This window comes from Beta vulgaris, chromosome 5, assembly GCF_026745355.1.
Source record: "Beta vulgaris subsp. vulgaris cultivar EL10 chromosome 5, EL10.2, whole genome shotgun sequence".
In the NCBI taxonomy this organism is placed as follows: domain Eukaryota; kingdom Viridiplantae; phylum Streptophyta; class Magnoliopsida; order Caryophyllales; family Amaranthaceae; genus Beta; species Beta vulgaris.
Window position 1 is genome coordinate 40622823 of NC_079206.1, and position 12241 is coordinate 40635063.

Sequence of the window (12241 nt, forward strand, 5' to 3'; positions counted from 1 at the left end):
GCCGGTTAGGCCTCCTGAGGCGAAGCCACCTGCTATGACTCCAATGAAACCCTCCTTATCCCCACTATTAGTCTGACCGACCTTCTGCTTGCCCCTTTTCTTCGCTAGTGTGCTTGAGGTTGCGGTTCAGCTTCCCCTGGTCAGCCAGGTTATCCAGTCCTTTCTTCAGCTCTCTGCAATTTTTTGTGGTATGACCACATTCTCGGTGGTATTCGCACCACTGGCTCTTGTCCCGCCGATAGGCCGAGGTCCGGATGGGTGGGGGATTTGGCAGCATGGACTTATGCTTGATGTCCAAGTAGATTTCTCTTCGATTCTTGTTAAAATGAGGGTCATTTCCATGGTCCATAAATCTGTCTGACCTACCACCCGTTTTCTGTTGCTTGGGTTGATCTCTGTTGCTGCCATCTTCTTTTCTTTTCTTACTTCCTTCTTCCGAGTGACGACAGATGTCCGCCGCTTGGATAAATCTCTGAGCCTTTGCCATTGCCTCGTAAAAGGTTTTGACTTCGCTTTAAGCCAATGTCCATCTGAGCCGGCCAGGCTGCAACCCGGACATGAGGGCAGCGAATGCAACTGCATCCTGCAGGTCGGACACTTTAAGAGATTCTTCATTGAATCTTTTAATGTAGTCGTCTAGACTCTCATTCTTTTCTTGTTTGACCCCCATGAGGTGCAAGCTTGTCTTCTTTTGCCTCTTTTGGGCCACGAATTGATGGGTAAACATATCTTCAAGTACCGCGAAATCAGTGATGATTCCGGCCGGCAGCTCTTGAAACCAATTTAGCGCGAGCCCCTTTAGTGTGATGGGGAAGAACCGGCACCACGTAGCCTCACAGCTGGTCTGCACACTCATCTGGGCCTTGTAAGTGGCCATATGATCTTCCGGGTCGGTTAGACCCGCAAATTGCTCGATCAGGGGTGTTTTAACTTTTCCTTGGGTAGGGGTGTCAATGATCTCTCGACTGAACGGGGTCATGAACTTTAAGCTCCCATTGCCCAGTCTTGGAGACTTAGACTGCGCCGAGCCGCCTTGTCCTTCTCGCTGAGCTGCTTTGCGATCTAGAAACTGACGGGCGTCATACCCCTGACTACGGCGCTTCTCATTAAGAATGTGGCTAGCATACTCTAGATTGCGACCAGGATTTCCCCTCGGTGACTTGGAGACGTGAGTGTCTTCTCGTCGGAGGGCAGTTTCCCGATGAGCCGACCTCTCCCCGGGTGGAGGGCGCTCGTCTTGTCGGGAGGGTGCCCTTTGAGACCGACCGGGTTCCCTGGTTGCTGACCTTTGCCGGTTAGGCTGGCCATGGTTGGAGTGGGGATTTTGTTCTTCCCTATGAGATTGTCTCAGGACATTATCATCGCGTTGTTGAAGTTGAGTTGATTATGACTTGTCCCTGCTGGAGGGTAGTCAACATTTGCATGATGCTTTGTTGTAGGGTTTGTTGCAGCCGAGCTTCTATGAGTGATATATCAGTTGTGAACAAGGGTTGGGGGTCAACATGCTGTATTTCCCAAGAGGGGGATGGTTGCTGCTCCTGAGAGAGTTCCAGGTTAGGGTCCAGCGTATGAACTGAGGGGGAACGGGTTCGTGCTGATCTTCTATGTTGTGGTGAGGGTTCCCTCTCGGACCTTTGGGGTTGAGTAGATTGCTTGTTACGGGAGTTTTTGGATGGTGCCATAGCAGAATATCACTGGGGTCAAGTCCTGCTGAGTAGCAAATGAACTTTGCTGAGTGGTGGCGAAGTAACTTTCTGTACTATCCCCACAGACGGCGCCAAACTGTTTCTGTCTAGAAATTAAGGTTAATGATCTCTGCTGAGCAAGTCCTTTTGTCCGAGCGGAGCTGGTTATCTGTTCACCGGAATCCTGCAAAACACGTAAAACTACCCCGGGGGTTGTTCCGGGATCGCCCCTCCGACGCTCAAGTCAGTTGATGATTGAGGTAGAGAGAGAGTTTAGAGTGAGAAAATCAGGTTGGTTAGGTGAGAACTCGAGGAAGTTCAGAGGCCTTGCTCGAGGTTACCCGGGGGCTGGTGGGCCTTGGATAGCTCGAGGAAGTTCTTAGACCTCGCCCGAGGTTACTTGGGAGCCGATAAGTCCCAGGTAACTTGGGGAAACGGCCTCGCTCGAGGTTAACTAGGGGCCCCTGGTTCACTCGAGGGGTATGACACCGTAGCGCTTGACGGGTGTCGATCTCAGCGGCGGCGGTGGCCGAGATATCCCTCACCCGATCTGGGTGAGGTGCCTAGAAGTAGGTCTTCGGCCTCCATCTGGGCGTGGATTGACCGGCGAGTTAGAGCTCCGGTGAGGAGAGGTTTTCATAATGGTGCAGCCGCGCTCCGACACTGGATTCAGCTAGGTTCCTGTCAAGCCTTGTGGGAGCTAGGGGAGACTGGACCAAGAAGCTGGCGTTTATTGGGGTTTTTAATAGGCCCAATGATATGGCACCCAGAGGTGTCCCTGAGCCCGTCGGAATACCAACCGTCCTTTTCAGGCAATCTATATAAACGAGGGTAAGTACTTTATTTTGTCTCATTTGTCTCTGATCCTTTTGAGATGTCGCCTTTCTCTTTTGTAGGATCTCGAGAGCCCTAAAGGTGGGTTGCTTTTCTTCGAGTCGGGGACATATCTCGAGAGTACTTCTTTAAGGTACGATCTTCATTCTTTTGCTTCTTTTTACTTTCTTATGGACCTTTCGGGATGGAGCTCCTTGTTGGAGGATACTGGGAGCACCCCATCTAGCTCAGGGACTCCACCCCCCCATTAAATCCCCTATTTGATGGGTTTTTGATTGGATGGGTCCCCGTGGTATCCGCGACCTTCGAGTGCTCGGATCCTACTCAGGTCTTCGAGTGACGGTGCGTCCGTAGTTCCCGATGGAGTGAAGGAGCTAAAATTTGTTACCATTGCTCGACCCCGGGCCGTTAGGAGTTACTTAGATGACCTTCTCGATAACCAGGTTGTTCGAGTGATTGAGGGAACCAGTGAGGGAAACTCTCTCACCGCGAGCACGAGCGGCCGAGAAGAGGAGGCGGTGGACCTTCCTAGGGGCATAGCTCATTTCCACCTTCGAGGGCCGTTTATGGACTTTATATTGGAAAACCTCCGGTTCCTCGAGAGCTCTTTCTTCATCAAACATCCCTACGCCCTTTATATACCGAAACCCACTGAAACGGTTTGTACCCCGTCGACGGGTTGTATTGCGCTGTATAAGGCGCATCTCGAGCTAGGGCTGAGATTTCCCTTGGACCCTTTCATAGTCGAGGTGCTATCCTCCTATGGTCTGTCCCTTTGCCAGCTTATGCCCAACAGCGTGGGCTCGATGGTAGGGTTCCTGGCTATTTGCAATATGATGGACGTCAGGCCCTCCTTAACTCTCTAGAGGAACATGATGAAGCTTGTCGTCATGTCTGCTACCTCGAATGGGGAAGTTTGGTGGAGCTTCCAGGTTCCATATCCCTACAAGGTTGTTGGTGCTATGCCCACGAACCAACAGTTCTTTCGTACTGAGTTTATGTACGTATATCAAGCTGAACAATGGGACTTTCTTGTGGTCCCTTTACTCGAAAGCCCTAACTAATGGCTGAACAGATCTGTGCCTCGAATGACTGAGGACGAGGCCAGGGTAGCTATTTACTGTCAGTGCGTTACCGTAGTCGAGAGAGGTGACCGGAAGCAAGTTCCTCAGTTCTGGAATCCCGCTGCGGACGATCTGAGCAACGAGCATTTCCTGTCAGCGATGGGACTGAGCCTGACCTATCCCTAAGGTAGGGACTTTGCATGCTTAAGGCACTCGACCACTATTCTTAATCCTGGGTCAATGTAAGTCATCTTCCTGGCTTTTCTTATTTATGCGCTTGTTGATTTTAATACTAACTTTTTCTATCTTTCATCACTCGATTCGCATGGCGGTGATGAGCCATCGCCACACTGCTGGCTTTCGCAAGATTCGAGCGAGATTGAAGCAACAAACTGAGCTGACCGTCGAACAGGGTAAAGAAATCGAGGGGCTCAACAAAGGCTTCAAGAAGGAGAGGGAGCTTTGGGCCAAGGATAAGGCGGTTGTGGAGCAGAGGATCCGGGACCTGGCGAGCCAACGGGACAATGTCCTGTGCAATCGAGACCAGATCATCGAGGAGTGGAAGACCTCGAAGGCCGGTCTGGAATTTGCAGCGGACATGGGCTTGGAGGCATCCGAGGTAGCCGCTCGAGAGGCCGTGGAGAGGCTCCAAGATGCCTTCGGAAGGGTGTACCCCCAGGCTGACTGGTCTTCGGTCGAGGCGGAATATAATGCCTCTGTTAACGCTGCCTTTCAGGAGGGTGGTGATTCTTAGCCCGCACTCGAGGTGGATGATGCCATGGACATCGGCGATATTCTTGGGGAGGAACTCCATCAGGTCGAAGAGCCCTTAGCCTCTAGGGCGCCCATTGTTCAAGGAGAGGAAGCACATGAGGAGAGCTCGAATGATTGAGCTGACTCGAGTGACAGCTCTTCTGAGAGTGGGGATGTCGAGGCGGTGTCTGAGACCTCGGAGAGTGATGCCTCGAGCGGTTCTACCTAGCCTCTTGGATTTAACAACTCTTTTACTTTTTGTTTTATTTGTACTTAGTTGTGCCCTGCGTGGTATCTAGGTTGCTATTTTTTGGTAGAAATGAAGATTCATTTTTAGCCGAGCCCTGAGTGGCTTTTAGGATGTACTTTGCACTTAATGGAAATGAAGATTCATTTTTTGCTCATCTCCTTGTGTCTTGTTTTTATGCCGTTCGATGTTTTACTCCTGTCGAGACTTGAGAGCCTTTATGGTCAAACCAGGAGACCAACGAACTGTGCGAGCGTGGAGCGCGTGAGTCCTTCTTCTGGGCCTTGCCACGAGGGAGCCCATTAGGGGTGAGCAATTAATGCCTTTTTGGGGAATTGTACTTGGTTCTACCTATAAGTACGGACAATTAACCCTGCAGATTTCATAACTCTGTCTTCTTTTCTTCTCTCTCTAAAATTGATCTCTATCTCGTAACCTCGACCAACGATGTCTCAGCTTTTGATAACTGCCGAGGCCCTTCGAGCGGCCAAACGTCGAAAGCTGGCCAAGGCCGGCTTGAGCTCGTCCTCGACCTCGGGGGCGGCCACGGGGGCCCCTTTGGTGAAACTCGAGTCTGATCCCCCCGTCGAGGAGGGGAAGCAGCTTCCTTCTTTCTTGGCTCCTAAAACTGAGCCAAAGGAGGTTAAGGCCGAGGCCCCAGATTCGGTCAAAATCGAAGATCCTCCTGCCTTCAGCACCTGTCACCTCGAGTGATGTCGCAGTTGCGACGACCTCCAAGAGGAAGCCTTGGCCTGAAGAGGCTATGAGGTTAACCTTTTCTGCCCTCTCGAGGGCCGAAATGGCTGCGAGGTTTGACAAAGCCTCGGAGTATCTGGTGACAGAGCTGGACGAAAGGGCGAGCCTGACGCCCGATGGCCAGGAGGTCGAGGCTGTTAAGGCGACCATGATCGAGGTATGGTGACTTTCTTTACTTTACATAGAATGCTTTTTAGCTTTTGATGTTTACTAACACCTTCCTTGTACCGGCTGTCGATCGATTAGGGTGCTGGCCCTGGCTCGAAGGTCAAAGCCTGGGATAACTGTTGGGGCTGTCTCGGGGGAGATGTCCTGGGATGAGAGGTAGACCCTCGTCAATCGCCTATGCCTGGCCGAGATGCGACTCTCGGAGACCGAGGACTCGATGGCCAAGTCTCTTAAGGCCTTCGAGGAGAAGAAGGGGGAGCTGGAGCAGGCCGTCGAAGTGGCCATCTCGCAGAGGGACTCTGCCAGCAGAAGGGATAGGGCGGCTGCCAAGGACTGCAATAAGGTTGATGAGCGGGTCGAGAAGGCTCGAAAGAGTGCTGAGGAGGCCATTGCCAAGGCTCGGGAGTGCTGGGAGGCCGTGGTCTAGTACTGGAAGGACTCCGATGAGGCGAGGACCTTCCTCGAGGACGTCTCTCCGCAAGCCTTTGAGATAGGTCAGGTCGAGGCTCTCCGCAAGGTGCAATTAGTCCTCGAGAGGCTTTCCCCCAGTCAATCCTGGGTCGAGGTCGAAGAAAGTGTCAAGACACATTCCCAAGAGGAAGGGGTTGCTGAGGCAGGCAAGGCTGAGGACCAAGTTCCTCCCCCTACCAATCTCGAGGGGTGAACCGTGGCTCCTCGCATTTTCTTCACGGCTTCCGCAGCTCGAGGGGTAGATTGTTGCTCTTCGCCTCTTTTTCACGGCTTTCGCAGCTCGAGGGGAGGACCGTGGCTCTTCTTCTCTTCTTCACGCCCTTCCTTTTTCCTTATCTTTTTCTAGGCTTTTCGTATGTCTCCTAATAGGGTTAACTTTGGACCCTTTAGGCTTTCTTGTTTGATCTAAGCTTTTTCTTGAACTTGTACTGTAGCGACTTCGATAGCTTGTACTATGATTAATGGAATAAAACTTCGACTATTTGTTGCTTATTTTATTTGTTTGTCCCTTCGAGCTTTTATGCCTTACATTTTGCTTCGGAATTAATGTTGTGCCTGAGTAATCTCGAGGCCTTTTTAGTTTATACTCACTGTATAATAGCTGAGTGAGCTCGAAGCACTTTATATAACAAGTAATTCACAAAAGGCAAGTTGTTAAAACTAATGTCCAAAAAGACAAAAGACGAGTGACTTGCAATGTTTACAAAGATCGACATGATTTTCAGTACCTTAAAAAATGATTACATGGGTGTCCATATGGTATATATGCCTCCAAGCTCGAGGGATAAACCATCTAAACATAAAATTTTCGAAGGTTGTCCGCGTTCCAGGGCCGAGGCAGGGCACGCCCCTCTTAGTCTTCGAGGAGGTAGGTGCCTGGGCAGACTATCGAGGTCACGCGATATGGCCCTTCCCAGTTGGGCTGCGGTTTTCCAAAGCTAGGCTGTCGCCCCGTGGATTCAAACATCCGGAGGACCTAGTCATTGACCTGAAAGGGTCGCTGCTTGTCTCGTCGGTGGAACAACCAGGTGAGCTTGAGTTTATAGGAGATCGCCTTAAGGAGGGTTGTTCCTCGAATCTCAGGAAGGAGATCGAGGTCAATCTTCTTTTCTTCGATGTTGATGTCTTGATCAAAAAACGTGATCCGGGGTGATGAATGCCCAGCTCGACCGGTAGGACAGCCTCGCTTCCATATACTAAGTTGAAAGGTGAGTGGCCTGTTGCTTCTCGAACAGTTGTCCTGGTGGACCAAAGAATTCCAGGCAGGTCGTCGATCCACGAACGTTTTGCTCCTTCGAGCATCGTTTTGAGCCCTTTTAGGACTACCTTGTTGGCTCCTTCGGCCTGCCCGTTAGTCCGAGGTCGACTAACCGCGGAAAACTTGGTTTCTATCCCAAACCTCGAACAATAGTCGCGAGTAGGGCCACTATTGAATTGTTGGCCATTGTCTGATATGAGTATTCGAGGGACCCCAAACCGGGTGATCAAGTGCTGCCAGATGAATTGTTGAACTTGCTTGTCAGTGACGGAAGCCAGAGGTGCTGCCTCGACCCACTTGGTGAAGTAATCGACAACGACCAGTAGGAACCTCCGCTGCCCCGATGCTGGAGGGAAAGGTCCTAGGAGGTCCATTCCCCACATGTCGAACGGCAAGGGAGCTTGGATAGTAATCAAGGTGCTTCCAGCTTGATGGGGTAAGTTGGCGTGCATTTGACATTCCTTGCATTTTCGAACCATAGCTGAGGCATCTTCCCTCATGGTGGGCCAGTAGTACCTTGCTCGAAGTTCCTTAGCGGCAATGGTTCGCCCTCCTTGATGGCTTTCACATGACCCTCGATGAGTCTCTCGAAGGACACAGTCCCCTTCTTGGGGGATGAGGCAACAGAGGAGGGGATGAGTGAATGATTTCTTATACAACTACCCTTCGTGATAGGCGAACCAGCGCGCTTGCCTTCGAACCCGCTCTGCCTCGAGTTCATCTTCAGGGAGGACGCCATCTCGAATGAATGTTATGATTTTGTCCATCCACGTAGGATTTCTGTCGAGAGTGGTTACTCCCCTATTCATGTTGGGCGCTTTCAGGACTTCCCACATTATGGGTCGAGGCGATAGATCCTCTGCCGAACTCGCCAATCTTGACAAAGCATCCGCTTGTTGGTTCTCTGATCGAGGGATGTGAGTTATGGATAAGAGGGATAAGCCGGAAATATCTTCTTTTACCTTCCTTAGATACATCCTCATATTGTTTTCCTTCACCTCGAACGCCCCTGTTACTTGTCCAACGATTAATTGGGAGTCAGAGTGAGCATTAAGTTCTCGAGCGCCGGCCGTTTTGCAAAGCTGGATGCCTAGGAGCAGCGCTTCGTACTCGGCCTCGTTATTTGAGGCGGCAAAGTCGAACTTAACTGCATATTCAGTTCTGTTGGCCGGCGGATCGAGGATCAGGAGCCCAGCGCCACATCCCACTTTGGATGACGACCCATCAACGAAGAGGTTCCAGGATCCCTCTTCGATAGGCTCGGGCCGGGAGGTGCACTCTGCTATGAAATCAGCAAGGGCTTGAGCTTTTATGGCGCGTCGGGGCTCGAATTCTATGCCAAAGTCCAATTTTTGGTTGGCCCAATCCGTCACCCTGCTCGACTGATTCTTCCCCTCGATCACCTTTCGTATAGGCTGGCATGTGAGAACTTTATTAGTGTGAGCCTGGAAGTAAGGCTTAAGCTTCCGAGTTGCAAGAACCAGCGCAAAGATCATTTTCTCGATTGGGGGATATTTGGACTCTGTGCCTCGGAAGGCATGACTCACGAAGTATACAGGATGCTGATTCTTCTCATGTTCGGCCACGAGGACCGCACTAATAGCGTGCTTAGATACCGCGAGGTATACGAAGAGTGTTTCTCCTGGTAAAGGTGAAACTAACTTGGGAAGACTTGCTAGATGGTTTTTGAGTTGTTGAAATGCCTCTTCTGCTGAAGCATCCCATTCAAATGTTGACTGTTTTAGAGCTCGAAAGAAATGGAGGCTCTTGTCGGCGGATCGAGAAATACAACGCCCTAAAGCCGCCATGCAGCCGGTTAGGCATTGGACTTCTTTAACAGTTCGAGGGCTCTTCTTCTCGATGAGGGCCTAAATTTTGTCGGGGTTGGCCTCGATCTCTCTTTCGTCGACAAGGAAGCCAAGGCACTTTCCTCCCCTTACACCAAAGACACACTTCTTCGGATTCAGCTTCATGTTGTGGGTGCGTAGAGTGGAAAGTGTTTCCCTTAAGTCGGAGAAGTGATCTTCTTCTTTCTTGCTTTTGACGATCATGTCGTCGACATAGACCTCGACATTCTGTCCGATCTGCTTTTCGAACATTTTGTTTAAAAAATGCTGGTAGGTGGCCTCAGCATTCTTGAGGCTGAAAGGCATTAATTTTTAGCAATATACCCCTGAGCTTGTGGTGAAGGCGGTATGGACTTGGTCTTCTACGGCCATCGGGATCTGATGATACCCTGCATTTGCATCCATGAAGCTAAACAATGCATGGTTGCTGTCGAGTCAACCAGCCTGTCGATCTTGGGTTGAGGAAAATCATCCTTTTGACAGGCCTTGTTCAGGTCTGTGAAGTCGACGCACATCCTCCAGGCTCCGGTTTGCTTTCGACCAGGACCACATTGGCTAACCACTCGGTATATTGACACTCCCGAATGAAACCGGTGGCTAGCAACTTTTGCACTTCTTCGGAGGCCGCTGCACTCCTTTCGGCCCCTTGGTGCCTCAATTTTTGCTTGATCGACTTATATCCTTCTCGAATAATGAGCCGGTGAACCATAAGCTTAGGGTCGATTCCAGGCATCTCGTCGACAGTATAAGCGAAGACGTCTTGAAATTCCTTTATGACTTCGAGGATTCGGGTCCTAATCCCTTTAGGGACCTGCTTGCCTATCCGAACGGTGCGACCTTGCTCACTGTCGATGCACACCTCTTCATCTCGATCTGCAAGACGAGGCCTCTCGTATTGCTTTGGGTTATCGGCCATGTAGAGTCCCATCACGGGAAGGGGCTCCTCTGGCTCGGGGCACTTTCTTTTCCGGGAGATACCCCCGTCACTGCTTTTCAAACTGTTGACGTAGCATTCTCGGGCAGACTTCTGGTTGCCGAACAATCGAGCGACCATCCCGTCATGCCCCTTGAACTGCAGGAGCAATTGATAGGTCGAGATGGCGGCGTTTACTTTATTGAGTGTGGGCCGCCCTATGATCACATTATAAGGAAGGCTGGTATCGACCACTAGGTAGTCGATGATGACATTCCGACCTGCCCCCTTCTCCCCCATCTGCGTGGGCAACTTGATTGAACCGAGGGGCTGAACAAATTGTCCCCCGAATCCCACCAGCGGCTGGTCGATGGGGGAAAGGTCCTTCTCTTCGTATTTCAGTTTCCTTAGGCAGTCCATAGTGATGATATCCACAGAGCTCCCGCTGTCTATCAGAACTTGACCTACCCGCAGATTGGCTATCTTCATTTCGACCACCAAGGGATCGTCATGCGGGGTTTGTATGAGTCGATGACTGTCTTTGAAGGTCGTAGTCGGGCATACTGCAGAAGAGGTCGCGTCACTCCCGTGCTTCAAGGCATAGAGGTGTTTCTTGCGAGAGCGGCTGGTTAAGCCGCCCGAGGAGAATCCTCCCACAATGACGTTGACATATCCTGCAGTCTCATCACTTAGAGTCCGCTTATCTTGGCGGGGCTCGACTTTCTTCTCTTTTGGGTCTATCAAAAATCGGTTCCATTTTCCTTCGTCGGCTAGCTTGTCTAGCACTCTTTTTAGTTCTCGACAGTCACGTGTGGTGTGACCACAGTCGTGATGGAACTCACACCAGAGCCTTTTATCCCGCTTGTTGAAAGACATCCGGATGGGGTTAGGCTTTGGCATGGGATACTTTCCTTTGATATCTAGATAAATCTCTCTCTGGTTCAGGTTATACTGTGGGTTGTTCCTGTTGCTTTCCAATCGGGGCTTCTTATCTTTCTCTTTTCGAGGGACATCCCCGGGGTTATCCGCTCGAGGGGTGTATTCGTGCTTTCTCTTTCCGGAGATACGCTCCTCATGCGTTTTGCAAATATCGGAGGCCTGAATGAACTTTTGAGCAAGATTCATGGCTTCTGAGAACGATGAGGCCTCGGTTTCCGCGAGCTTCAACTTGAATCTGCTCGATGGGTATATCCCGGACATGAGAGCGGTGAATGCGACGCTGTCCTGTAGGTCAGAAACTTTTAGTGTATCTTCGTTAAATCTTTTGATGTAGTCGGCGAGGTCCTCTTCCCTTTGTTGTCTAATCGACATGAGATGAATGCTGGTCTTTCGATGTCTTCTCCCCGCGATGAAGTTCTGCTTGAAAGCTGCCTCGAGGGCAGTGAAGCACGATATGCTCCCAGGCGGGAGCTCGGTGAACCAGGTTAAGGCCAACCCCTTTAAATTGGTTGGGAGAACTTGCACCACGCCACCTCACTGCTTGTCTGAACACTCATCTGCGCTTTAAAGATCGCCAGGTGGTCGATGGGGTCCGTTGTTCCAACGTAATGATCAATGGGGGGAACTTTAACCTTTCGAGGGGTGAGAGCCCTCATGATGTTCTCCCCGAAGGGCGTCGAGAACTCTAGGTTGCCCATCTGGACTTCCGACTCATGGCTGGATTCGGAGCTTGATGCCCGCTATCTATGACCCCATCGATGTCGAGGCTCTTTCTCTTTTCGAGGCTCTCTCTTCTCTTGGGGCTCCTTCTCCCGAGGTTCCCTCTGTTCCCGGTTAGGGCTGGGAGGCGTATTCCTCGCCCTGGACTGCGCTCGCTTTTCGTTCAAGACTTCTCGAGCGTCCCGGTTACCGTTTCTCATGTAACGCTCGTTCATCACATGTCGCGCGTCCCCTTTGCTGGGGGCGGCCTGAGTTGCCCGTCGAGACGCCCGTGGTGAGTTTGGTGGATCGAGGGCTATGACCTGGGGTTGATCGAGGTCAACCACAAGTCCATGATTAGGAGACAGAGGAGGCCTGTTCGAGGTACTTTCTCCTCCTACTTGGAAGTTTAGTATCAGAGCTCGGAGGCCAAGCTCAAAATTGTCGCTGAGGCGGTCGGCTAGCTGCTGAAGGTCCTGTTGAGTGACCGGGTTAGGACTAGTATGCTTGAATCATGGGGGGACCCGCTGGTGTTGGAGCTGTCCTAACTCGAGGCACCCCAAGGTTAACCGCACTCGCAGCCTCTCGAGGGTTAATCTCTTCGAGG

General features: G+C 51.2%; 2 protein-coding genes across 2 annotated transcripts; both read right to left on the reverse strand.

The window, feature by feature from the left end:
- Nucleotides 1-7895: 7895 nt before the first annotated feature.
- LOC104893734 (uncharacterized) lies at nucleotides 7896-9044 on the reverse strand. The gene has a single exon (XM_010679867.1). It carries the CDS (start codon nucleotides 9042-9044, stop codon nucleotides 7896-7898), a length of 1149 nt encoding a protein of 382 aa, XP_010678169.1.
- A 529-nt stretch (nucleotides 9045-9573) lies between these two features.
- On the reverse strand, nucleotides 9574-11307 carry LOC104893735 (uncharacterized). Its single transcript, XM_010679868.1, has one exon. It carries the CDS (start codon nucleotides 11305-11307, stop codon nucleotides 9574-9576), a length of 1734 nt encoding a protein of 577 aa, XP_010678170.1.
- Between the last annotated feature and the right edge of the window lie 934 nt (nucleotides 11308-12241).